Source organism: Nyctereutes procyonoides, unplaced genomic scaffold, assembly GCF_905146905.1.
Source record: "Nyctereutes procyonoides isolate TBG_1078 unplaced genomic scaffold, NYPRO_anot_genome, whole genome shotgun sequence".
Classification (NCBI taxonomy): Eukaryota; Metazoa; Chordata; class Mammalia; order Carnivora; family Canidae; genus Nyctereutes; species Nyctereutes procyonoides.
The window spans coordinates 38,503,689-38,531,343 of NW_026575142.1; the positions used below are offsets into that span (position 1 = coordinate 38,503,689).

Consider the following 27,655-nt stretch of genomic DNA (forward strand, 5'->3'; position numbering starts at 1 on the left):
CCCCCTCGCCGGTCTGCGCACGCGCGGCCGCGGGCTGTCCGCGGAGCTGCCGGAGTCCGCGCGGGCGACCTCGGGGCTGCTCTCCGGGGGCCCCCGTCCCTCTCGGGCGCCGCCCGCGCTTCCCCTCGCTCGCTCGCTGCTCCCCGAGAGCACGGGCCGCGGCGCCTTGGGCGTCTTCCCCGCGGCGCCCGCGGGCCCCGGAACGGCGCAGGCGCGGAGCCGGGGTCCTCGCGCCAGCCCGGAAGTCCGCTGCGCGGGCCGTGGCGGGGAGCTGGGTGCGGGCGGCGTGCGCGGCCGCGTGGGCCATGGGGCGGCGGGCGCGGGGCCGGCGGCTCCAGCAGCAGCAGCAGCAGCAGCAGCAGCAGCAGCGGCCGCAGCGCGCGGAGGACGGCGCCGAGGGCGGCGGCAAGCGCCCGGAGGGGGTAGGAGCCGGGGCGCGCGGGCGGGCGGGGGCCCCGTCGGCGAGCCGGCCCCCGCGGCGCCGCTGCCCTGGGTGGACGCGCGTCTCGTTCCGCAGGCCTGGGAAGGCGGCTATCCCGAGATCGTCAAGGAGAACAAGCTCTTCGAGCACTACTACCAGGAGCTCAAGATCGTGCCCGAGGGCGAGTGGGAGCAGTTCATGGGAGCGCTCAGGGAGCCCCTCCCGGCCACTTTGCGAATCACTGGCTACAAAAGGTAGGGGGTCGTGCGCTGGCTTGGCTGCCTGTCGAGCCGCCCTCGGTTCGCGGCCAGGGCGCTCCCGCACCCGCCCTGCCCCCGACCACTGCTCCCCGGCGCCGCGCCGTGGATTCCAGGGTCTGGAAGCGGGAGGGCGGAGCGCAGGGGTCGCACGCAGTAAGCCGGGGTGTGCAGGGCGGGAGACCGCAACGCGGGAGGGTGCCATCTGGGCAAGGGTGGCCCCTGGGCATTGGAGAGCCGAGGGTGCCCCTCCCCCGGGGACACCTGAGAATTGATGTCATCACACAGTTTGTGCGAAACCCCAGTTCTCTGTCCCTTCAAATCTTTGTGGTACCATCTCTCCCAGGTGAGTTGCAAGTAAATATGAGCTGTGGGAATATTTGGGAGGGAAGGAATGCAGCACTCCCGTAACGGTGAAACAATGACGGTCGTTTAAACTTGGAAGGGGTAGAGGAAGAAAACAGGGATGAAAGAGGCGCGCTTTCAGTGCAAAGGGGGTTTTGTTTTAAGACACGTGTCACCTTGGGTTCACACAGGATAAAATGTATCGTATTAGCCATCCAGATGGGATCAAAACTTACTTATTTTTTAATAGCCACGCAAAGGAGATTCTTCACTGCCTGAAGAACAAGTATTTCAAGGAACTGGAGGACCTGGAGGTGGATGGTCAGAAAGTTGAAGTTCCACAGCCCCTGAGTTGGTAGGTCAGACAAGCCTTCATCCTGTGGGAGGATTTTAGTCTTTGTCAAATGACAACCTGTTTTCTTGGCAACGTGTTTGCTGCTACTGAGAGAGAATCTGAATCGACTTTACGGACATCCGTGCATTCTTTTACTCAGTGCTTTTCCCCTGTATTTTACATCAGTGTGCAGCATTTCATGCGTGATTTGTGGCTCCCTAAGGGTCAGTTGGTTCTGTTAGTTTTTCCAAGTCCATCAGCCTGTTGCCTTCTATGATAGTACCGCTTGTGTCCATTTCCATTTCAACCCCTTGTTTCCTCTCGTCCAAACTCTTGCCCTGTGGCTCTCCTACGTTCAGCAAAAAGAGGCTCAACCTCACAAAGGTTGCCACAGACAGGTTTCAGCTGATTCTCTATTGCCTTTTTTTTTTTTTTAATGTTTTATTTATTTTTGAGAGTAAGAGAGCACGTGTGTGCACAAGGAGTGGAGTGGGAAGAAGAGGGACAGGGAAAGAATCAACGCTGAGCAGGAAGCCTGACACGGGCCCGATCCCACGACTCTGAGATCACAACCTGAGCCAGAACCAAGACGCAGACACTGAAGCAACAGAGACACCTAGGCGCCCCTGACCCTATCTCCAGCATCCTCGGCACTTGAGCAGACTCTTGCCCTCCATGCTAACCCTCTCTCTACTTGTCCTTTGGGTTCTTTGCTTCTCGTGGCTCAGCTCCAGTTTCATTCCAGTCAATGCAGTTCCAGCTTCTAAAACACCTGGAGTCCTCACGCACCAACTATAGCGGCAACAAGCCCTGGGTTATTTTAGGAATATTAAAGTCTTTAAAGTAGTTTCTACCCTTCCACGTTTCAGGTGATCAACTTTGAGGCATTGAGAGTTCTCGCAGACAAGGATTTTAAATGATCTCTGTAAAAAGGTGAATTTAACCAGCACTTCTGACAACTTCTGAGGTTTTGCTCATCCAAGTGTATAAGGTCCCAAAGCAAGATCACGTTTTTACCAAATGAGGGTTATAGATACGCTTTTCTTCCTTCCATTGGTCATTTGGATTTTCCGTGGCCATATCCCTGAAGTGCTTGGCATAGACATTTTGAGTAAATGCTGGAGGGCCAAAAGCTAAAATCAGTATTCAGCTGAGCTCAAAAGCAAATGCCACCATTGTAAAGCAACATTCCAGGGATACAAGAATAAACCTACAATTTTAAGTCAATAACATGTCATCTTTTTTTTTTTTTAAGTCAAACATTCTGGTCAGATTTGAACAGCTTGCAGGTTCTGATACAGGAAAATGACTCTGGTGATCACTGCATGCCCACTGTCCTGAAGTCGTTAGGAAAGGAAAATGTTTTTCTAGCTGCTGTAGGTATGACATTGCTGATTGAGCTAACCTGCACATTACCAAGCGTCTTCCTCTCTCCCAGTAGCCAGGTTCTACACTTACCTCCTCTCTAGTGCCTTGGTTTGGAGATTTAACCGATGGTACTGGTGTTTGAAGCAGAGGCCACCTGACACTTTGAAAAGAAGTGGGTTTTAGGTTGCCTTTGTGCACATTTCTAATAGTCTTGCGTGTGTTGGCTGCTACATATAATTACTGAAAGCCTTTGGTCCTTCCTTAAACATGCATAGAAACATAGCTTTTCAGATGAGGAAGTCTGGTGGGCAGTAGGAGGAGCTGAAAAGCATGCATCCTATAGGCTTAAAGAGGTGCCTCTGGGTGGGTCATTGTGCAGGTTCCAACAGATCCATGACAATTAGGCTTGCCATTTTTCTCCCTCTCTGCAAACTGCAGTTAAACTCTAGCCTTGCAACATTTAATAGATGGTTTCCATCTTGATTATTGAACAGTAGCAATGGGTCCAGGAATAGGCAATTCTTCAACACCTGAGAAACATCCCAGGGGTTGTCTGGTTGAAGAACAAATGGGAATCACTCTCTGATAACCACCAGGAATCACTCTCTGATAACCACTGGTGATGCTTTTCATGTTTTGTTGGCTATAATCTGAGCACACAGCTGAAGGGTGTGAACAACATACTGTGTTATTTATGTTCCTGATATCCAGCTTTTCCGTTATCCGGGACCATTGCATGACAAATTTTACTGTACAAACATTCAGTCAGATTTGCTTGTCTGTGTGAGCTGCCCATGAGTCTCTTGGCAAGCAAGCAGAGAAGAAACTTACCAAGACTTCTGGTGGTTTTCTGTAAATAAATCAAATGATATTCTCTACATTTTGGTATGTAGTGGAATTAAATTTAGGAAAGTGTCTTTGAAAACCATGTTTTCTGGAAGGAATATTAAGTGCAGGACTCATAGCTTTGGCAGATTTTGTTTGTTCGTTTTTGTGGACTCAGACCTGTAAGGTATTATACCAGAGCGTTCTTATAAAAGTGTTATTTTGATGATCAGTTGTTGAGAATAACTTGTTATTCTGTTCATGTTCTTTTTATGTATGGGTTGAGAGATGACTTATAATGAATATTGTATATTTTTACAGATAATTTTTTCTCTGTTAAGAATTTTTGAGGTATAAAGATGACACTGGTTTTTTTAACTCATCCTGAGAAGACATGCTAAGTTTCCAAGTAGGACTTTAAAGACTCAGGAGCTAAATTTGAATTATACACCTAGAAATTCAAATTTAATTCTTTAAGGTATCTTATTTGATGTTAAAAGCTACAAAGATGTTTGTTGTTCCAAAACCATGGTTCCTAAAGCTGTACGAGATGTATACTTTTTTATTTTAATCATTAGTTTTTGTATTTAATTATTTGAAGGTTAAGTATTTTTTTTGAAAGATTAATAGCTTTGACAATTTAATTACGTGCAGTGGAATTTTCATCTTAATAAATTTACATTTTTTTAACGGAAATTTAATCTAAAAAGTACATGAGGAAATATTTGCGCAGGTTGTATTTAGACTGCTTATCTTTATTTGAAAATGAAAATTCAGCTATTAATGATTAATAACTGAATTGAACAAATTCATGGTTGAATGCATGTGGCATTCAGATGAGTGAATAAATGATGTTTTGGTGATCTGGTAAGGTGGTAACTTGCATAATTCACGGTCATTAATCTCATACAGTTCAGGGTTACAAGAAATTACGTGAAAGTCATTGATCACATACAGTTCAAGGTTGCAAGAAATTTCATAGAAGTAGGTGTTTGTCTCCCCAGTCTTGCAAAGTTTGCACTGAAATAGCAGATTTTCCACAAGACTATAGGAAAGGGCAAATCTGAGTGTATTCCTACAATTTTACCTCTGAGGAGGCCAAAGGGAATATTTGAAAACTAAACTTTTTTAATTGCTTGCTAAGTGTGATTGTGTTTTGGGTTTTAGATTTTTGAAGCAAGTTAAATATTGTAGAAGGAACCAGGCATAGGGAATAGAGCAAAGTGCTGGGATAGCTGGAGGGCGGTCAGGAACAGGTTTAGGCAGTTTCATCTTCATTATTTGGTAGAAAGTACTTCCCAGATTTCTCTCAATATCATTGATGGTCAAGTAGTGTCTTAAAATCTCAAGGCCTGAGTTTGTTTGTTTCAAATAGTTACTCTGTTTCAAAGCAGTCAAATGTATTGTTTTGCAACTGTTCTGATTGGATTTTCAAGGCTGTGGCCTTAGCTACAATTTGACGCTTGGAAATAGTGTGATCCTGCATTGTTAAGTTGAGCTGGTTATTCACCTGAGACTGAAGTAAGTATTAAAACTGCAGTGAGACTTAACCACAGTGAGTTGGAAGTAGTGCGTAGCTTGGTGCCAGGTTGGGTGAGCATGGCTCTGGCATAGCAGTGTGCTGACTGGAGCAGTTGGAGCTCAGGGATCATGTGTGAGCCAGGTTTCCTAATCAGTGGTGTCATCATTACAGAAAGTTTAAGTACAGAAATGGCAGGAGATGCTTCTTCATTCTTAGGTCCATTAAATAATGATATAGGAGTACAAGTCAGTGCGGCAGTGATCCTAGGGTTTGGTTTTGTTTTGTTTTTTTTTTTTTTTTTGATGTGTAAAATGTTTCAGTACGTCATTGGGCTATTTTTTTTTTTAGATGTAGTGAAAAATATTGTAAAAAAGATTGCAATTAAATGTCAAATGTTCTGGTAGTTCTTCAGCTGTAATTTTGATTGTGATCTGCAATTTTTAAATTTCTTAGGTCTTTTTTTTTTTTTAAGATTTATTTTTTTGAGACACACGCACAATGTGGGGAGAGGGGCAGAGGGAGAGAGAATCTCAAGTAGACTCCTCGCTGAGCACAGAGCCCAACATGGGGCTTGATCCCAGGACCCTGAGATCATAACCCGAGCTGAAATCAAGAGTCGGCTGCATAACTGACTTCTTTTCTGATGGCCTCTGTACCATCATTAGCATACATGGTGAAGACCAGAGGAGTCTGCACTTTCTCATCTGTTCTTGAACATCATCATTGCAATTTCATAGTAATAATCATACTAGATCTCTTGAGCTGCCTGGCTCTCGTGTTTTTCCCCGGGCCATGATGCAGTTAGAACCATGATGCTTATGTCCCAGTGACGTCATGCGGTGCTGGCCGTCTGTACATAAGAGGATCGTGCATGTGGGGAAGTAGAACAGACGCGAGTGTCTCATTGACGCTCATTGGTATACGATCTGTAAAAGCCAGAAATTGTCAAGAGTACTTTTATGTATATAATCCATTGATGCTTTACCTTCTTTTTGGTCAGGTATCCTGAAGAACTTGCCTGGCACACAAATTTGAGTCGAAAAATCTTGAGAAAGTCTCCACAACTGGAGAAGTTTCACCAGTTTCTGGTTAGCGAAACCGAGTCTGTGAGTAGATTTTTTTAGACTTGTTGGTTCTCCTAAAGCTCTCATTTAAACACATGGTGGTTAATTTAAGCTATTTAGTATTATGGTTTTATTTTATCCATAAGTGTCACCGGAAGCGATTTGGTAGATAGGGTGTACAGAAAAGTGTTTGTCACTCTTATTTCTGATGACTCCTACAGCTGTGCTCTTCTTTGGTGCATCCGTTATGGGATTTGGGGAGAATCTCAGACACTCTTGTGCCCTTGACGTCTTGTTTCCTTGCTCCTCCTGGGTTTGGTGACTGCAGTGCTAGGGTGTCGTTCAGGAGATGGCCACTTGATCTCTCTTCTCATCATTTCTGTTCTTCCCTTGCTCCTGTCTCTGCTTCACCTTTGTTGCGAAAAACCCATGAAGCCTGAATTTAACAACTTTGGTTTTCCATGGCACCGCATCCTCCCGGCTGTCTTTGCCATCCCAAATTCCTTGGTTTGGCTCAGGCACTGAACTTGCTACTTTAGGCTCAAACCTTCCCCTTAAAGTAGTGGTTCCCTCCTGCTCCCTGTGATTAAGTGGACACCCGTGCATTTCTTGGTCTTCTTTTTGGTCTTCTGGAATTGTCACTCGCATATTCAGAATCCGAGATCCTCTCTTTCTGTTCTTGAGTGTCCTTTTACCAGTCCTGGAAAGCTTTGTGTTTGCCCAAGTGATGCTTATTTTATTTCTTTTCATTCTGAGTTTCCAGGGGTGCTCTCAGGATCCCTGTGCTTCCCCCACAGCTACCCTGGAGGCCCTCTGCCCCAACCCCATCTGACCTCTGCTGCACCCACAGCTCTCTCCTACCAGGGCCGCAGTAGGGCTCTTGCCACTTTGGTGACTTGGTAAACAGGGCTTCTGCTCGCCAGGCTTTCCATCCCTCCCACCCCAGCCCACTCCACTCCCGGCCTGGAAGGAAAAACCCAGCTAGGTGCTGCTGCATTCCTGATTCTGTCCCTGGGTCAGTATAAGAGGGGATTCTCTGGCTCCAATTCCCGTCCAAATAAAAGGTCAGGTGAGAGGGACAAAGTAAGGGCAACTCAGGTTTGCTCTGGATGAGCAGAGGGTTTGTGGGTAGCCTCTGCAGAACTGGGGTCACGTGGAGGGAAGGGCTGGGAGGGTGGGGTTGCTAGCCTGGGCCACAGGGAGCCAGTGCAGGGTTTTGATGGAACGTCGGCAGGGTGAGATGCCCTCTGAGGGCTGCAGAGCCCCTTCAGTACTTGTGTATGAAGTGAGTGACTGCTAGCTTGTCTAGCCAGGTGCTCTGTCCTCATACCACTCGGATGCTTTGATTGAAAACTTGGGGTGGAGGATCATGAGTAACCTGCTTGGAATGCGTGTGCCTGGTGAGTTGATGGAAGTGAACAGACTTCTTGTGGGTCAGACAGCCCTGAGGTGCAACTCCACAGGTTCGTCTGGGAGTCTGTGTTCAGGTTTGGACAGCTGCGCAAGGGTGAGGTGCGCGGCGGCTGCCTGGCTGGCCTTCAGGCTCAGGGGAGCCATGCTGTCATGGGGCCGAAGTCTCCTGGCAGCCGACGTCCTGCTGCTTTTTAACTGATCATGATTTCGGAGGCATTCAGTCTGGGGGCTTGAACCAGAGGAGTGAATGAGGCCAGTGCTGGCTCCATCCACATGTGTGAGCAGTCACATGTGTCCACAGCGGCCCCCGGCCTGCTGGCAGGGACCTAGGGGGGCTGCTGGCCAAGTGGGAGTTGGGGGAGACAGAGCGGTGCTTGGGATTCTCACCCCTGTGCAGGGCAGCTCTTGTGAGTAGAAAGCAGACAGTGGCTTTTCCTGCAACAGACGAGGACTAAGAGCTTACTGTTCAAGCAGAGAGGGAGAGCCTTGCTGGCAGCGGCTTTCTGTTCTGTGCCTGCGGGGATTTTCTTCCTGCTGCCGAGGGGGTGTCACTGGCAGCGTCCACCTCCGAGACTGCTCATCCACCTTTCGTTCTTTCTCAAGAGGGCAAGTTGGGACTGCAGAAGCTTACACTCCCCTTTCTTTTGTAAAGTTCAGTATTATTAAACATGCATTTCTAGTGTTCTAGCAGTAAGTTTTGCCGTTAATGGTCATTCTTCCTTAGCCTTTAGATAGCAGCCGTTAACTCACTAGTATAAAAACCTGTCTCATTTCCATACCATTCTGTGTGATAGTATTAACTGATGGCATGTGTGATGATTATGTGGTCTTTTTCTGTTGCATATGAAATAATGCCTAGTATTGAAATTTTCAGCCTTTTTAAATATTCTTTTTTTTTTTTTGAATTTTATCTTCTAAGGGAAATATCAGTCGTCAAGAAGCCGTTAGCATGATTCCACCACTGTTACTCAATGCTCACCCTCACCATAAGGTATTGTGTATTAAAAGAAAGTGGCTTTGTTTGCTGACACCTTTTTTCTTAATATAATTCTTGTTTTTTTGCCCTTTTTTTCTTCTGTTTATTTTTGATAGAGAATGCTATGTATTTTATTTTAGGCTCGCTTATTTATTTATTTATTTATTTATTTATTTATTTATGTCTTAAATTTTACAACCCATAATTATTTTCTTCTTTAAAGTTCACTCACTAAATGTATTTAGTACACAGATGAACTGCAGTGGTCTTGCCACTCAGTCAGATTGAAAATCATGATGAACGCATCCTGAGAACTTGTTACATGCTGAGTATTGCTTTGTGCTCTTCCCCTGAATTCATTCATTGTGTTATCCACATGTCCCTGTGAGGGTAGATGCTGTCACTCACTGTCTCATTTTTCCAGATGGGGAAAAGGAGGCAAAGAAAAATTGGAACCATCAGCTTAGCATTCCAGGGCCAGCAAGTGGCTGGGCTGAGATTTGAGTCCTCATGGTGTTCTGTCCCTTAGCAGGCTGCTTACAGGGCTGCCTGCAGTGAGTGTCCTTGCCCGTCCATCCCCTGAGCGTAGGGCTCCCATTGGATCCCAGTGCCATTCTGTTCCTCTGCAGAGTATCTTCCTCCTGAGATCCCTGGCAGCTAAATAGATAACGTTGAGGATTCATTCCATAAAGCAATGTATTTAAGTCTTAGAAATCAAAATACTAGAATTACTCCTATAGTTGTTTTAAATTAAGTTAGAATGTTTGATTTCTCAAAAACATCAAACATTTCTTGCTTTTTAATAGATCTTAGATATGTGTGCAGCACCTGGATCAAAGACCACACAGTTAATTGAAATGTTACATGCCGACATGAATGTGCCTTTCCCAGGTAGGCATTGGACTGCCCTGTGGAGGGTCAGAATGCCACTTTGTGGAGTGTAGATGAGGGAGAGAGGGTAACCTTGCCTGTAGGTTGGGTCTCAGAGCCTTCTGTGACAAGCAGATTGGTCTCTGAGAGTAGGACTGGATATTTCACATACCACTGTGACTAGTTCCCAAACCCACGGGTTTGTACCTGAAGGTGGGGGTGGGGGAGGGTGGCTTCACTTTAGAATTAAGTGTGTGTTCTGTGAAAGCAAGTAGTGTTTCTTTTTTCTTGCTGTTTAGCCATAAGTAGGTAAGTTTCTGTTTGAATATTGAGTGGTAACATTGTCATAGTGGGTTTTTGTGTTGGTTCTTTTTTTCTGATTCCTCACTGCCCATGTGAGAGGCAGTAGAGTGTAATTATGAGCTGCTGTCAGGCTCATCAGCTTCAAATCCCAGCACGGTAGGTGATGGTATTGGATGTCTGTGTGAAATGGGTGTCAGCCCTGGACTTGGGGGTGTTCTGAGCTGATAAAGTGCTCAGACCATGGCAGCGATCACAGGGTTACTAGTGCTCCTTCAAAGAATCCTGTCTGCGGTGTTACTCTTTCAGCATTTTATCTGCTTCTCTCTCCTTCTTCCTTGTTAAGCCACCTGCCCTCTTCCTGTATGAGTTCAGCTTTGTTTGTTCAAAGTGTTCTTTCCTGTGACATAACTATTAGAAAGGCTTCTTTATTCTGTTTTTAATTATTTTCTACAAATTAGTAGTAAAGAGCCTCTTTCTATTATCAATGTTTTACACTTCCTATTTTTAGAACAATCTTGATTCTATAGTGTTATGAGGCACATGTGCCTTTTTGCTAGTGGTGGAACCAGAAATGAGAAAATGTGGCACCCGGGTCTCAGCCAGGGGTTCAGACCAGACTGCCAGGCAACCTTCAGGAACCCCACCCCAGAAACCGGATTCGCGGGGTTTAGAATAGGAGGCCCAGCACACACATGCAGTATTTTAAACACTTGTAAGTGGATTCTATTGTTTTCTATACCTTTTTTCCTCCCCTATTGCCATTTTTTTAAAAAGATTTTTTAAAAAATGTATTCATTTGAGACACAGCATGAGCAGGGGAGTGAGGTAGAAGGAGAGGGAGAAGCAGACTCCCCCCTGAGCCAGGAGCCCAATGTGGGGCTTGATCCCAGGACCCTGAGATCATGACCTGAGCCAAAGGGAGATGCTTAACCACCTGAGCCACCCAGGTGCCCCCCTCATTCTCTATTTTGTTATTAAAAATAATAGAAAAGATGTTTTTGGCTTAATTGTTACAAAGTGAATAATTCAATGATTGGAAAAAATCTTGCCATTTTGTTTTTTGTGATCATAAAAATCTATGCTGAGCCACCTTTTTGGACTACTTAGCTTCTTCTGGCAAATCTTATGCTTCGGTCTTGAGTTTGGTGGATTGCTGCTTCTCACCTGCCAACCAGGAGCTTATATATTTCAGGAAATTATTCTACTTATGCTACATTTCACCTGACGCTATAACCTTATGTTCTCAGAGGGGTTTGTCATCGCAAATGACGTGGACAACAAGCGTTGCTATCTGCTCGTTCATCAGGCCAAAAGGCTGAGCAGCCCCTGCATCATGGTGGTCAACCACGATGCATCCAGCATACCTAGACTCCAAATAGATGTGAATGGGAGGAAAGAGATTCTCTTCTATGATCGCATCTTATGTGACGTCCCTTGCAGGTATTTATGCTATTAAGAGGCCAGAGAACCTAAAATCCACCAAGGAAGTCAAATCAAATATAGACTAGAAGGACCTTGCACATGAACACACCCAGATACGTACACGTCCTTCTCCTGGCAGCTGGTATCAAGACAGAGACCTTGTGAACCTAAGTTAGCAGACAGACGCTCAGAGTGTCAGTGCCACCCAGTGCAGTAGAGCTAGGGAATGGAGCGAAGAGGCAAAGCTGGGCCGGCTTTGTAGTCTTCACAAAGGTAAAGAAAATCCCTGCGAGGTTAATAGCATTGTAAGCTCTGCTGTGGTCGGTCTCAGGAGCTGATCATGAGGATTGATCTGTTCATCCAGAGCGAGCCCACTCCTAAATTCACTCGTCATGGAGTGATACGTGATCCTATTTGGTTTTCCTGACTAGTCTTCTATTATTCAGCGCAGTGCAGTGTAGGAGTTCAGACCTTTGAGAGACTCATGCCTGTATTTATTGTTTTTGTACATACATTTCTTCAAATTTTATGTATTGTTAGATTTTTAGAGTTTGCCCATAAAAGAATTTTATGGCATAACTGAGTAACTGAGTTTTTCCAAAAAGAAAAGGATAAAACTGCAGACCTCTCCTCTCTTAAGTTCTCAGAGGCAGCAACGTAGGCTGTGGTCACCTTGTGAGCACATGAATTTGTCAATGCTGGAGCACGGAAACCATCACAAAACTCTATTGGCTCGGAATGTGATGGTTACATAAGATGGCTGCTAACATGCTCCACCTTGTTTAAACCATAGCAGATTGCCTGCCTGTGGCAGGATGCGTTATGAGAGCTGTAAGTCGGAAGAATGAATCGGATTTCACTTTAAAATTCCTGCAAGAAGGCCCTGTGAAATACTGAAAATGGGTCATGAGCCACAGTTATGTGACTTTTCCTTTGGATCAGATGTTTTCCCATTCCTGTGTTCTTTTGATCCAAAAGCCAGAACTCACTTCTCGTGTCATCCTGGAGAATGCAGGGACCTTCTGAGCACCGAGTTGTAAGCTGAGGAAATCCTAAACATTGTGGTAGAATTTCAAGCCACTGCTGTACTGGCAAGGAATGTCATTTGAAAACCATTACGTCTCTTAGAACATTTTCATCCTGCAAGCCCCTTCCCCTCAAGACAGATAACTAGACCACCAAGGGAGATTAAACACCGAGAAAGCCAGATCCAGAAATCACCCAGGAAAAAGTGGGTAGATAAAGTTAGGTGTGGAAGAAAGATGAATCGATCAAGTCTGTATTACAACATTTACATGAAAACAATTTGTATTAAAGGTAGAAAATCAAAAGTGTTTGATGCATAGAAAAGTCTTGATGAAATTAAATTGGCTTAATTGAATTTGCTGTGGAAAATCCCTTATGAGTGTGTTTGTCATTATTCACATAAATCTGATTAAAATGCGATTGTTGATTAACCAAGTTGTTATGTAAGAGAATCCAAGTGTCTTGATGGTTGTGTGTTCTGGGTCTGAAAATTAGTTTTGCTAGTATTTCTCTCAAATGAAAGCAATCTGATACTTCCTTAAGTCTTGAATGAGAATATCTGTTCAAATCCGTTTTTTCTTACCTAATTGAAACCTAAAGTATAATTTAAAAAATTTAGTGTCATTAATGTCTCTAAAGCAGAAATAGAAAGTTGACTGTGGTTTGTGAGAATTTAGATGGGGGTTCTTTTTTTTTTTAAATTTTATTTATAAGAGATGCAGAGAGACCTCAGCAGAGGGAGAAGCAGGCTCCATGTGGGGAGCCTGATGTGGGACTGAATCCCAGGACCCGGGGATCACGACCTGAGCGAAGGTGGACGCTCAACCACCGAGCCACCCAGGCATCCCTTTAGATGGGGTTCTAATTGGCGTTTATAATAATAAAAAATACCCATTTTGTAATTTAGCTTGGATATTACGTATTTGTTAAACTGTGATCGGTCTCCCTGAACAGAGTTTTAAGTTCTTAAATATCTTCCTTTCTAGCGGAGATGGCACTATGAGAAAAAACATCGATGTCTGGAAGAAGTGGACAACCTTGAATAGCTTGCAGCTGCATGGGTGAGTTTGGTTACACCTGGCAGGCAGTCCCACCACAGCAGGGCAGGGTTACCCTGAGTGTAGTGACAGTGTCCGGAGTGTGAGTTGACTGACCATAAGCACCAGTAAATGGTCGCTTTGAGAGAGTTTGCATATGAATCAGAGGTAGTAGTTTTCAGAACTTCTTCAAGAGTGGGTAAACTGAAGACTGTATGCATTTCAGGTACACATTTATTAAAACTGTCTTTAGGACAATTTCCTATAACATTTCAAGACCTCTGTTTTCCATGAAATGACCACTTACCTTTTACTGTCCTACTCAGCTTTCTTCTCTCTTCTCTGTTTTTCTGTGTTATTTTGCTTAACATTTTGATGTTAATCAAAACTGATTAATCAGTAAAGATACTGATTGTCTTTAAAGACAATTTGGAAAATTCTTTTTTTTTTTTTAAGATTTTATTTATTTATGAGAGATGCAGAGAGAGAGAGAGAGAGAGAGAGAGGCAGAGACACAGGCAGAGGAAGAAGCAGACTCTATGCAGGGAGCCTGACGTGTGACTTGATCCTGGGTCTCCAGGATCACACCCTGGGCTGAAGGCGGCACTAAACCACTGAGCCACCAGGGCTGCCCCAATTTGGAAAATTCTTAAAAGTAGAAGGAAAAGAAGGTCTCATAATTCAAAGATAACTTCTGTGATGTTTAGTACACTGTAGCATTTTTCTGTGCATATGGATGTTAACGTGCCAGTCTCTGTATGCTCTACAGAGCTGTGTATTGTTTTCTTCATTTAATGTTAGAATTACACACTCCCAATTGTAGAACTGTGAGTGGTGTATAGTGTACTAATGAATATTCACCATAAATAACTCCAGCAGATTTTGTTTCTCTGTTAAGTACGTTTTAGCTTTTTTTGTGTGTGTGTGAAATAGATGTTAGGATTAGAAGGTACTAAGGCACATAAGCTGTTCATACAAAAGTCAGATATTTGTGCAGGGATGGAGGGTTCTTGTTCTTACTGGTGTAACTCACATAATATACCGATTTGAGTCATCAGTCAGCTTTGTGCTCTGGTCATTGGCATGTTGGGAAGAGTAAACAGATTGTTTATGTAGATAGACACTGTTTTGGTTAACACAGAACACCTTATGTGGGTTTGTGCTAACTTCGTATGGAGCTTTAAAGAGTTCTTTTTATGGGAATAGCTTATTTTGTTTTTGATGTCTGTCATAAAAATGTGATGAATATGTGATGCGAGGAGTGCCTGTGCGGTGTGTGCTGCGTGGATAGGTTTGGTCTCAGGGTGACCTAGCGTCTGCCTCTCAGCTTACAGCTGCGGATCGCAACGCGGGGCGCCGAGCAGCTGGTGGAGGGCGGCAGGATGGTGTATTCTACTTGTTCACTAAACCCCATCGAAGATGAAGCAGTTATAGCATCTTTGCTGGAAAAGAGTGATGGTAAGCATGTGGAGTGCATTAAGTATGTGATTTTCAAAGACCTTGTTTATTGCTATAGCGTATATTCACGCAGACCACTTCCCGGGCCTTTGCTTGTGTGATAAGCCTATAAACCCTGAAGTGAGATACCCTGACTTAAAAACATGCCTTTATAACGGATTTATCACACTTAAGGAATTATGAGGATTGCCTCTTTTGTGTCTCTTAAGTTCGAAAGATTAGGTCAGTCCTCATAATGGTTTTTTGCAAAAATCTTAGTTGTGGTAAAACACTTGAAGTTGACCATTGTAACTGTTCCTAACTGTGCATCTTGGTCATGTTAAGAACACTCACACGGTTGTATAGCCAATCTGCAGAGCTCCTCGTCTTGCAAAACTGCAGTTACAGGCCTCTTACCCAACTCCGCGTTTCCCGACCCCATGGTCCTCTTCTGTGAGTGTGATCACTCTAGGGATCTCGTGGGTGGAATCAGGATTGTCTTCTTGTGACTGGCTGATGTCACTGCACACCGTCCTCAAGGTTCATTAGTGTCGTAGCCCATGTGGGCTTCTCATTCTTTCTGCCAGAAAGGCTAAGGACGTCCCCCTGTGTGCATACTGCATTCTGTCCAGGGCCCCTGGGCTTGTTTGCCGCTTCAGCTGTTGTGGAAAGTGCTGCTCTGATGTGGCTGTGCAGTTAGCTCCTCGACACCCTGCTGTCCAGTTTCTAGGCTGTGGATCTTGTCGATCTTGCTGGATGATAGAATTCTGTGGTTCGTTTTTGAGGTTGGACCACACTGTTTTTCACAGCAGACATTCCTGGCAGCAGTGCCTAAGGGTTCTGACTTCTCCACATCCTGGCTGGCTCAGCTCTTACTCCTTTCTGCTTTTCGATAGTAGCCATCCGAATGGGAGTGAGGTCTCAGTACACTCTTGTATACGAAAAACTGGGCAGGCAGATGATATGAAATGTTTTTGAACAACAGTTTCCATAATGGTTTGATGTAAAATACTTCTTCTGTAAGTTCTTACTGGTACTTTACCTTTTCCCCTCATATTTGTCTTAAAGCTAATAAAGAGGGATTTTAAACCGTGATTTCTAGAATAGACTGTTTCCAAATTGCCTCCACATGTGTGTATGAAGGAAGTTGGAGCATAAATACTGAGACAGGTATCCACAGCTGCCTCAGCTTCCAGTTCTCTCAGTGGCAGTGGCTGACTGGCCTGTGCTGTGTAGTCTACCCTGTAGTTCTCCCCTTCGGAGTCCTTGAGATCCGAATTCACTATGTTGTGTTTATTTTGTTTGGCTGTACTTACCTGTGAATTCTGAATGTCGTTCTTTGCAGGGACATAGTCTCCATGGCAGGTAGTAGTGATGTGATCGTGGGTGTCCCTCTGCTGGGACAGGTGGCCTTCCATTCTCAGTTTTGTGGGGCAGCCATCTCTTTGCATGTGGTGGTTTCAGACCGCAGGGTAGACTCCAGCTCCTTGGTCTGTCAGAGGCACCGTGTGTAGGTGGGGCTGCATGGAAGAATTGTCCTTCGCTGAGCCTTGCACTTGACAGTGACTGAGGATTTGGGAAGGGTGCGGCCCACCCTGAGGGAGCTGAGACTTGGCTGTAGACAGGGCGGCCGACAGGCATTGGGTCTGCACACACTAGACCAGCATCGGCATCTCCTGACCTGCATGCTGGTCGGGAGTCACTGCTGAGCCCTGCCTGGCCAGGGCATGGAGGACAGAGCCAGGTGCTGCCCACCTGCGCTGTTATCCCTGTTTGCTTTTAAAAATAAGAATGTTCAGGTAGACTAGTAGGAATCAGGACAGTGCTTTAATCAGAGGTTTCTTATGATAACACCTCTGCCATGAGGACTTTTGCTTTGTTTTATAATCGTCTACGTGTTTCATAGCTTCCGTGGAGCTTTGTTGGCTTTCCCTCTTCTTAGAGGCTGTCCAGTCTCTGTCCATGATCTGTGGCCACAAGGGGTCTCCGTGATGGCCCCATCTTACAGCTTCTTACGATGTTGTTACTGTAGACAGGATGTTATTAAAGCTGGACCGTTGCCCTTTTGGGCTTAGTTAGGAGACTAACTCAGGCCTGAAACAGAATGATTTAAAATTTTCACAGTTTGCTTTAAATGTTACTTTTAGGTTCTGGGGTGTTTGCTTACAGGCATGAAGACCCATGTTGTCTGACTGATGTGTGTGTCTTGAAGTCCGGCGCTGGCCGAATGCTCGGAGTCCTAGCTTTGGGGCACATTTCCGTAGGGGGATAAAGTGGTGTTTTAAGTCACGTTCTGCACTGTCACTCGCTCTGAGTAACTTACAGTGAGTTTATGAGCACAGCTGTTTTCCCAGCCAGGCTTAGGCCATTTCTGTCCTCCCCTCCCCGCCGCCCCTGCCCCAGAAACCACTCCTGTCCTTTCTCTCTGTATGGACTTGCCCTTCCTGGGCTTGCCATGTAAATAAAACCACATGCTGTGTGATCCTTTGCATCTGCTTTCATTCACTGGGCACAACATGGGGGGATTTTTTTGTTGTTGTTGTACGTAGGTGCTTTGGAACTTGCTGATGTGTCTTCTGAGTTGCCAGGGCTGAAGTGGATGCCCGGAATCACCCATTGGAAGGTAATCTTGCTATGAGGACTCTGACTCATAAGAGCAGGTACATCTTGTCAGGATGGTCTGAATCATGCATTTTAAAGTGTCTATATTGGAGTAACTTCAGTAAATACTACTTTTGGTTGTACTGTGAGTTTTGGGTGAGAGGTAATTTCAGAATAATACGGAATGGCAAATGGTATGATTATACAAATATTTTTCTCTGGCAACAGAAACGTTTCCCTACCTTTATTCTCTAATTAGAAATCAGCTTTGTGTATTCTCATCCCCATCAGTCTAGCTCTGTTGTGTTTTTATTACTGGCTGGGATTCAAGCTTCGTTTCCAGTATAAACAATTCACTACTCAGTTTTAAACCAGACACAATCTGAGGCTTGTTAAAAAACAAAAACAAACCTGCATGGAAAATACTTTTACAAAATGATTATTCTATCTAATGGAATACAAGAGCATCTACCTCATTTTTCTCTTCCCACATAGTCTCAGCTTTGAAGAACAATGAGAGTTGCCACTTATCATGTTTGAGAACATTTATGTTAGCACTCTGATCTTTTCATTAGATAGTGCGGTGATTTGGAGTTCTGCTGTCTCCTTTTGCAGGTAATGACGAAAGATGGACAGTGGTTTGCAGAATGGGAAGATGTTCCTCACAGCAGACACACCCAGATCCGGCCCACCATGTTCCCACCAAAGGACCCAGAAAAGTTACAGGCGATGCACCTTGAACGTTGGTGAGTTTGTGGGGCTTGCAGAGGTTTGGAAAGGTGGGGAGTTTGGGCCCTGTGGCATTCCTGCAAGGCCTGGGCCATACTTTAGATATGTGAATTTGCCAGCAAGAAAGAAGTTCTCGTTTCCTGTTAGCTGCTGGCATTAAGCATTTGTAAGCACGCAAGTGGTGAGGACCTAAATGCTTGTACTTAGGATGCTACCTTAAATGTCTACACAGCTGACGCTGGCTGTCTGCCAGTAAGGGTTGTGTGAACACTGACCAGAGACGTGACTTTTCTGTCACAGATCATCTTTGCAGTTTTTTTTCTGAAAAGAATATATTTTGAATCAGGTAAAAAGTATGCGTTGTGGTTTGTTTTTGTTTTTGTTGCAGTCTTAGGATATTACCACATCATCAGAATACTGGAGGGTTCTTTGTGGCAGTATTAGTGAAAAAGTCTTCAATGCCATGGAATAAACGTCCACCAAAGGTAAGTGTCTTCTGAAATAATGTGGCTTATCATGTGAGCTTTCTGTGCATTCTAGGCAGAAGTTGAAAGTGGTCAGTGGAGCATTTTTTGTACGTGGAAAGCTGCAGAGCATACGCGTGTGTGTGGCAGGGGCAGGGATTCATTTAAATTTTGAGTTTTCCAAAAAGCAGCAATGTCCTTAAAAGGATAGATCTATGGAAAAGGCAGGATTGGGGATTATGTTCTTTTTGCCTCTTAAGTCCAGTTGTTAAATAAACATTGAGAAGACATAATGACTCTTAAGCGGCTCAGGGTCATAGTCCCAAGCTGGCTGCTGTGCTCTGTTCCCTGGGGGTTGGTTCAGTTGAGCCCATTGCAGATTGACAGGACTCTGCCAGCCTCAAGCCAGCCTGTCTCCCAGCCGGCTGTGGGGGGCAGTGATAGAGACTGTCCAGGCCAGGCTGGTAAGGAGACCGAGAAGGCCTGAGCTGTCCTAAGGAATCAGCTGCCTCCTGCGTTGTTGTTGGAGGCCCTGAAACAGGTTGAGTAAGAGGGCAGCCTTTTGAGTCTTGCCCTGTAATGTCTGCTGTCCTCTTTATCAACATGACATTTATTTTGCTAGTTCATATCTCAGCCTTCTATAATGTTGGAACATGGCTGAAATCACACTCTGAAGGTCAGTGTTTCACATGAATGCTTACAAAGGAGGACAAATAATGCTTAGACTTTGGAGGGGCAGAAAGGAAAAGTTCCTGGGATATGCCTAGTGCATGTTAATGTTTGAGTGGCCAGCCTCACATCAGGGCTTCCGACAGGTGCTGTGCTGCTTGCTTGAGGCTAGAGAGTGTTTCACTCCTGATGTTCTCGAATCTCCTGGGTCCCAGACTCCAGAGTCAGGAGCTCTGAGCAGTGCTGTCCCAGACAGGGAGCACCAGCTACATGTGTAACTTCCATGGTCTAGCAGTCCCTTTAAAAAGTGCACACAAGGGTGCCTGGGGGGCTCAGTTGGTTAAGCATTGGCTTTCAGCTCAGGTCGTGATCTTGGGGTCCTGGGATTGAGTCCTGCATCAGGCCTTCTCCCTCTCCTCCCACTGCTCATGTTTGCTCACTTGTGTTAGTGCAAATAAATAAATAAAAGCTTTAAATAACAAAAATAGAAGTACAAAGAAAAAAGTAAAATTAATTTTAATGATGTTCTATTGAGTTAAGTGTACTTATAATTTTATTTTGTTGTAGTCACATAAGAAGCTATTAAGTTATTTGTGCTTTCATACTGAGGTTTTAGAATCGTGTGAATTCAGTCTGAGATTCCTCTTCCTTGTGCTGGTCTCTGTGGATGCAGTGAGAAAACACACACGGCTCTGGGTAGAGCGCGTTGTGCCCTCACCGCTCACTGTAGCAGCCTCAGGCCTTGTGGACGTTTCTGTCCTGGGACCATGTCCAGAGACAAGTGTCAGGCTTTCCCTTGAGTCCTGCCGCTCCATGCAGTGTGGGACTGTGTAGGACGGCGGGGCATCACTTGCTCCTATAGTGAGCCTCCTCCCCTTTTCTTTTATTATTCTGGGTCCTTATTCCTTCCACTGAGGGGTGGTGGGAAAGGGGCACTTGAGATGCCTGGGAAGGACAAGGAGGCATTTCCAGGAGCTGGAGGGGGGTGGGCAGGGCCTTTGGGTGGCTGTTTTCTCTTTTTTCTTTTTTCTCTTTTCGTTTTTTACTTTTGAATGAAATGTATTTTCTGGGAGGCAGTGTTGCCTAGCATGGATTGCTTTAGAGTCCCGCCAGCTCGTCTACTTCAGAGCTCCTTGGGGAGCGTGTTTCACTTTCCTGTGTTCGGGTGTCCTAATTTGTAAGCTTACTTCATAGGGACTGGAAATCACCACTGTCACCAGTGCTGCGACTTGTTAGGATACACTTTAAATAATTGTTTATAAATATTTTGTATAAAATGCACATTAAGCAGTTTTGATAAGTCAGCCATTTGGCTCGTTCTCAAAGCCAGGTTGATACGGGTTGTCCCAGTTCCGCATGCCGCAGTTGTTTCGATGTCCCTGGAGGCACACTGTATCCCGTGCCTGAGGGCCTGTATCCAGGTGCCCCAGGACGATTGCACCGGCCTTCCCGGTCTGCAGTTACTTACACACGTGTCCTGACCCTGCCTGCTGTTCCAGGGATGGTCTTTGGCCTGTTTATAGCCGTCAGCCTGCCTGACACAGAGCAGGTGCACGGTAGCATTTTTGAATGAAGATGAGCTGGCTGTGTTGTCGGCCTTTACTGGGAAATTACGTGTACGTGCTCTTTACGGGATTAAGATAGAATCCTTTTTAACTTCAGAAGAAAAGGCACCCATGACTTCTGCTTATAACGGCAAATGGATTAAGATACTTCCCAACAACTCTGTCTTCTGTATATGAAACACTAGAGAAGTAGGATGGTTTTTGTGTCGTGAGCCCTGGTTTTCTTGGGGTGGGGTAAAGAGGGTCGTGCTTGGAGTGAAAACGCGCTCATCTCCCGGTACAGCTGCAGGCGGAGTCGGCGGAGCCCAGAGAGCCTGTGCGGGCCAGCCCTGTGCACCCCACAGGAGGAACGGCTGCGGACCCCGCTGAGCCGGGAAGTAAAGCCGTCAGTGGGATGGAGGACACAGACACAACAGGAAGGCCTGAGAATATAGACGACAGCGGAAGTAAGAGAGACGGAGTGTGTGGGTAAGAGAAGGGGTTCCGTCTGCACCTCCGAGTCCTCGCGTTCACCCGCAGGGGCTGCCGGGGCCGTCCCCGCTGCATGGGGTGCCACTGTTTGTGGACGGGGGTTGGGTGCGTGCAGAGCACTGGCGGGAGGAGAGAGCTGCTGTGGGCGGGTAGCCTGAGGACTGATGACTGAGTGCTGCTTGTCTGAGTCCCTCCTCAGGCCGCCTCCATCTAAGAAAATGAAGTTGTTTGGATTTAAAGAAGATCCGTTTGTGTTTATTCCTGAAGATGACCCGTTATTTCCACCTATCCAGTAAGGACTAATTCAGCCTTGTAATTCTTGATACACATGTGCAATTGGTCACATTTGGCCACATATTTTTATTTAGTTCCCTATGGCATGTTTTTTCTCTTGTAACTGCTTGGAAGAGCCAGTGACACTTTAGAGAGCGTGTTCACCAAGCGCTTTGGTGTTCGGTGAGCAGCCAGAGTGGGGGTGGGGTCGGGGGCTGTGTTGTGGCCCTGAATGTCAGGTACCCAGAGGAGCTTCCAGATCAGTGGCTGGAGCCGCCCTGCCCAGATCCTGTGAGAAGTGGAGACCTGGTCTGGGTGGGAGGTACCCTAACTAGAACTCCGTGAAACAGAGGAGAGGTGCTTAGGATTATGGGCTCCAATGCAGCTCTTCCTGCTTAGTTAATCTCAGTTCACATTGACCACAATGGGCACCTGGCTGCCTTGTGGATGATGAATCCCCCACAGAGGTTTGTAAGATTCCGTTAGAACCTTTGTCACTTGGCTTAGGTGTCCTCAGGTCATTGGAGTTGCAGGTGAGAGCAAGAAGTTGTACTTATCAGTGAAGGTCCCAGATCTAGTTGTACTGCAAGAAAAACTGGCCCAGGGTTTTGGGCAAACTGTTGAGTGTGGGTGGTGGGTGAGCAGGGCCCCCTGAGCCACAGATGAGACACCAAACTCTGTTGGGGGAGGGGCCTATGCCAGAGGCCACTTTGTCATGCTTGAACCAGACTTGTAAGCAGCTTGGTCTTATCTGTAGGAAGTTTTATGCGTTGGATCCTTCATTCCCAAAGATGAATTTGTTAACTAGAACTACAGAAGGGAAGAAAAGGCAGCTGTACATGGTGTCTAAGGAGCTGAGGAACGTGCTGGTAAACAACAGCGAGCGGATGAAGGTGCGCACAGTGCAGCCCAGGTTGCTGGGGTGGGGGTCTGGCCTAGCTCCTGCATGGACTGGCTCTGGTGTTGGCTCTGCGTGCACACAGCAGGTAGTTGGGGTGGCGGGGCCCGGGTTCTCTTGGTTTATGTTGTGGTGATGATTGGTGGACATCAGCCACATGAAACCAGTGCCATCAGAGCATCAGTGAGGCCGCCAGCACCCCTACTTTAAGTCAGACAACTTCTAAAGTGTCTCCGGTTCTTCCCTTCAGCACCTGCTTACAGCTCTGCCTCCTGTGGTAGAAGGGGATTATTTTAGTTTTTTGGCCTTCGTTTATGTGTTCCACCTGTAGGTTATAAACACTGGGATAAAAGTGTGGTGTCGGAATAACAGCGGTGAAGAGTTCGATTGTGCTTTTCGTCTGGCACAGGAGGTAATTGGGAACATGGAGTTGGTAGCCCCAGCCTCGAGTTTACGTGTAGCAGCCAGTGGTGGTAACCCCACAGGTGCAGTTGCTGCGAGACTGGGCTGGTGCCTGCCAGCCTCCGGACTCTGAGCAGGAGTGTGTCTGCTTTCACACCCCTGCAGGGGTGCCCCCCTTTGTGGGCCTGCCGGGAGGGGAGGGTTGGAAGGGCACCAAAGGGCACCAGGGGCAGCGGGCCTTGTTCACACTCATCATGGTGGCCTCTCTTCCCTCAGGGAATATACACGCTGTATCCATTTATCAATTCAAGAATTATCACTGTGTCGATGGAAGATGTTAAAATTCTGTTAACCCAGGAAAATCCGTTTTTTAGAAAACTTAGCAGTGAGACATACAGCCAAGCCAAGGACTTGGGTAAGCAGTTGGACTCGCATAGAGGCCTGGCTTGTCCTCATAAAGACAAGGCGGAGCTGTTCAAGCTCGTTAGAGCTTTTTTTCTACTACTGTCAGCTTCCAGAGGGCTTTGTGGAGACAGCGTCCAATCTCAGCATACCTGGGGCTAGAGGCCCCCCTCAGGTTGTCCTGCTCCCGCAGGCCATGGTGAGGGCCCTTGCTGCACCAGCCGACAGGTGTGGGGCCCTGGCTGTCCCTCGAGCCTGAGCCCCGAGCGCCCGCCACCAGGGAAGGAGGGCATATCCTGGTGCTCCAGCTTGTCCTCATCCATCACAAGGGCAGGACGCTAACCAGCATGGGCTGTTTGGCATTTCAGCAGGTGGGTTGCAGCAGGATGCAGGCGTTGCCAGCTTCTCCCGTGGCTTGACCAGTCCACCAAAATAGATCCTTGGTCACATCGTTGTTTTGGTATTTTATGAACTTCCACTTCAGGGTGTTCTGGTGGTATTTTCACCTAAAAAAAAAAAAAAAAAATTCACCAAGGATTCTAATTTTGATTTTCTTTTTGTTCTTTGTTATTTTTTTAATGAGATTATATTCAGTTATTTGACACAGAGAGAGGGAGATGTAGGCTCCCCACTAAGCAGGGAGCCTGATGTGGGGCTCGATTCCCCAGGACCCCGGGGTCATGACCCGAATTGAAGGTAGATGCTTAACTGATGGGCCCCCCAGACACCTGTCTTCTTGGTTATTTATTATAACTTTGCCCACGGCTTCTGGCTCAGTTTGCACAGAAATTGAGCAAATCAAGTTACTGCAGTTATGTATTTTATGTTTGCAACTGAAGGATATAAATCATTTGCTGGGTGGAATCTGTCTCCTGGTGTCCCGAGCAGAAACCGCATTTAAAATGGAGATTATTTTAAAGGATAAAGGGACTGTTTGTACTTGTTTTCTTCTTCTCCTTAATCCCACATTTAGATGATCATGGTGTACTTTTTGATAATTTTTATGTGTGTTCTGTGCTGTTTCTGGAAGTTGGAGCAATTATTTGCCTAATCTTGAATGTGAGCATTAACCAGTAGTTAATCCCTGTCTCCCTGCTGCGGAGAGAGACTGTCTGAGTAGTTTCACCTAAATCCCTGAGTGGTCTGACTCCGTCATCTGCCAGATTGTCTGGATGGTCCCACTTGGTGCTCGGCTTGCTGGTGGTTCTGTGTTTCTAGAAAGAAAGTCCTCTTTTCCCCACTGGGATCCTTGAGACTGAGAGTGCAGATTATTTGCTGCTCTCTCTGCAACCTGGACACACAAACGGTGTGGACAACTGGCAGGCTTCGCCAACACATGTCTGTTTCTCTTCCAGCCAAGGGGAGCATCGTCCTTAAGTACGAGCCGGACCCTACGTAAGTGTGGGTGCTCCTGCCGGTGGGGGCGCTGTGGGTGGTTGTGGGAGCCTTCTATGAGCATTCTCCTAAAGGCAATGGAGAAGTGCTAGGACAAATGTTACTGTGTATTACCGTGAAAGTACTTTTATTACAGGAGCATTCAGCTCAGACCAAACAAATTTTCATTTAGAGAATAAAATGTCTAGTACCTGTACATTTAGAGAATTTAGTACATTTAGAGTACATTTAGAGAATAAAATGTCTCTGTGCCTGAGAAATCTGGTTCTGATTTCCATCCTGAACAGAAGGAATGTAAAGGGGAAATAGTCAAGACAGGTGGGGTCTTTCCGTCTCTGCCGAGGGTTCAGCCTAGGTCTGTGGGTTCCCTGTTAGGCATCGGGCAGTGTAATCTAGGGCAGGTGTGGGGGTGCACCACTGCCTGATCACTGTCCCGTGGTGTTCACAAGGATCACGCAGCCCTTGGGAGTCTGTTGAGAGTTAGCCCCGATGGTCCGCGCTGCCCAGAAGCAGGGTGAAGAGCTCAGGTGGCATGGGCTCCCACAGGGCTGCGTCTGGAGGTAGGGCAGATGGGGTGAGCTGTGGGTGGCAAAGGCGCAGGAGTGCTCGGGGACGGCTTCTGGGCTTGAGCTGTGCAGGTGTCATCCAGTCAAGGGGAAGGACGGGAGAACAGACATGCTGAATTTGGAAATGCTGGGATAGGCCGCAGGAGACCTGGGCAGGCTGCCGTGCAGAAGTTTCAGGAGTTGAAAGGCAGTTCCAGGTGTGGTTCTTTGGGCCGATGTTGATGCGTCGCCACGGGCTTAATGCTTGGAGCTCCGAAGGGCAGTGTAGAAGGGAACCAGGACTTGCAGGCTCTCCTGGCAGTATTGGGGGGTCCAGGTCCATGAGATGGGAGCAGCAAGGGAGGGGGCAGGAGTAGGAGAGACAGGTGGTGTCCCGCGTGCGAGCCGCGCTGTAAAGATGTAGACCGTGCTTGCCAGGTGTCTGTGGCACGCAACAGTGGACGGGGCATCGAGCACAAGTGGCCGGGTTGGAGAAGGTGTAAGTCAAGGAGGCTTCAGCCCACTTCTCTACTCGTGGAGGAAAACCCAAGAAAAGGAAAACGGGCTCTGGGTGTGCCGGGAACAAGGGGCAGTGTCAGAACCGTTAAGACCAGGACCCAGAAACGGGTTTGAGAGGTATGGAACCATGTGCTCTTCCACAAACTGACACACAAACTGACGCCGGCGCCTGGTGCAGAGGTGGCTGCAGAGCCCTTAGGTAGAGACTGAAGGTGGGAGTCGGGACTCTTATCATTTTTCCCCTTAGCGAGTTTTCTCCGCGTGCTGTCCAGGCTTTCCCCAGGGAAAGTGGAAGGGTGCTGAGGACTTTCCCTCTCCTTGTCATGGCTTATTTCTCTCCCTGGTTCAGCCCCTTCTCTTTCCTGTTGTGTGCGTTTTTAAGTATAATCGGAACCCTCCTACACATCACGGAGTGTGGGATGTAGGGTTCATTGAACAGGGCTCTTGGAGCCAAAACGATAGACCAGTGGCAGACCTGGAAGGAAACAATGATTTGCAAGGCCCTTGGTAAGGGGCACATGAGTCACATGGTAACTGCTGGCCGTCTCGGCCAAGAAAGGGGGCTTGCTGCCGCCTGGTGAGCAGGTGGGCACGTCTGTGGCAGGATGGAGCAGGCTCAGGGAGGCGGGGGTGCTTTGGGCCCTGAGAACACTGCACGCTGGAAACGGGAGGCATGGGGTCCTGGGGCCTGTCCTGTGATGTGTGATGTGGCGGGGGGTTAACTGAGAAGAGTTGGGGTCACCCAGCCGGCAGGAGGGAAAGCATTGAGTGGCAACAGTGTGGGCGGTCTGGCTCCCCGTCCAGCTCTGCAGACATGAGGCCTCACAGGTTGGTCTCCTGTGGAGATGGAAGTATTTGGAAATTCTGATGTTGAAAGTGTGTGTGAATTCTGGATTTGGGGGTTATTCCTTTAGAGCTTTGAGAAGGAAAAACTGGCCAACATGAACATGTTGAGAGTGTTTAGGACGTGAAGCAGGGGCTGATCTTCCTTTGAGAAAACCTTCCGCAGGATCGCAGGCTAGAACGGCTCCCAGGGCTCGGGGCATATTGTTTTTGGAAAGGTTGCCTGTTAATACCTGCTTTGGTGTGTCAGGAGGATGCTTGATACTCACGCTCGGCCACTTCATTTGTAGGAAACCAGACACCCTCCAGTGCCCCATCGTGCTGTGTGGATGGCGGGGAAAGGCCTCCATTCGGACTTTTGTGCCCAAGAATGAACGGCTTCATTATCTCAGGATGATGGGGCTGGAGGTGTTGGCAGAAAAGAAGAAGGAGGGGACTTCTCTGGCACAGGAGAGTACGGGCAGCTCTGGGCCGCCAGAGGACGAGGTGAGTGCTGAACCCGGAGCAGACCCAGCAGCCAATGTGGACGCCAGCGCAGATGCCACTGTGGACACCCCCTCGGACGCCCCTTTGGACACCAGCACGAGTTCCTCAGGCTCTGCCCCGACGGAGACCTCCCTGCCCCGGTGAGGCCATCCTGCACCGATAAGGATGCCCCGGCAGCACCTATGCACACAGGCTGCAGGGGCCTCCACCTCTGTGTCCAAAGCCAGACCCAGAACTTCTCATCTGTGTGAAGTACAGATTTTTGAAGACTGGAGAGGATAGAATGATCGCAGTACTGCTTTTATATATATTTTTTAGCTTGTTAGAAGTTGCTCATTTTCCTGTTTCTTTGGCAAAGCTGGGTCCCTTGTGCCTGTGGCTGGTGATAGACCATCACTGTTACAGTCTTATTCCTGTCAAGACACACAGCTGCCCTGGCGGGAAGTTTCAGGTCCCTTTTACTATGGCTATGTTGGTTTTATGGTCCCGTGTTTCTTTTAATTATTATTTATAGAAAGAATCTATAACTCATGGGTCTCGTAGACTGCCAGGACTATGGAGTTGCACATTCACAGTGCACAGTACTGTGGTCTCAGATGACTTCTGTGCCTTTGTAACAAAAGGTGAAATAAACTTTTTCTCAGAGTAAGAGCTGTCTTATGATACTAATTGTGGGGGTTTTATGTGCTTTTGCTGATGGAGTGCTTTGCAATTCTGGTTTTTAAATGAGGTTGGGGTCCCTGGAACAGATAAATAAATTATTAATGACAATG

General features: G+C 46.8%; 1 protein-coding gene across 1 annotated transcript; it reads left to right on the forward strand.

Annotated features, from left to right (window-relative positions):
- The first annotated feature begins 67 nt into the window (after positions 1-67).
- NSUN2 (NOP2/Sun RNA methyltransferase 2) lies at positions 68-27,655 on the forward strand. The gene is made up of 19 exons (XM_055307806.1): positions 68-422; positions 518-675; positions 1,274-1,378; positions 6,073-6,178; positions 8,469-8,540; positions 9,332-9,416; positions 10,946-11,138; positions 13,133-13,207; positions 14,511-14,641; positions 17,170-17,243; positions 17,837-17,967; positions 18,339-18,435; positions 20,932-21,116; positions 21,319-21,411; positions 22,150-22,285; positions 22,622-22,702; positions 22,969-23,107; positions 24,450-24,489; positions 26,687-27,655. Exons 1-19 carry the CDS (start codon positions 306-308, stop codon positions 27,024-27,026), a joined length of 2,358 nt encoding a protein of 785 aa, XP_055163781.1. The 5' UTR covers positions 68-305; the 3' UTR covers positions 27,027-27,655.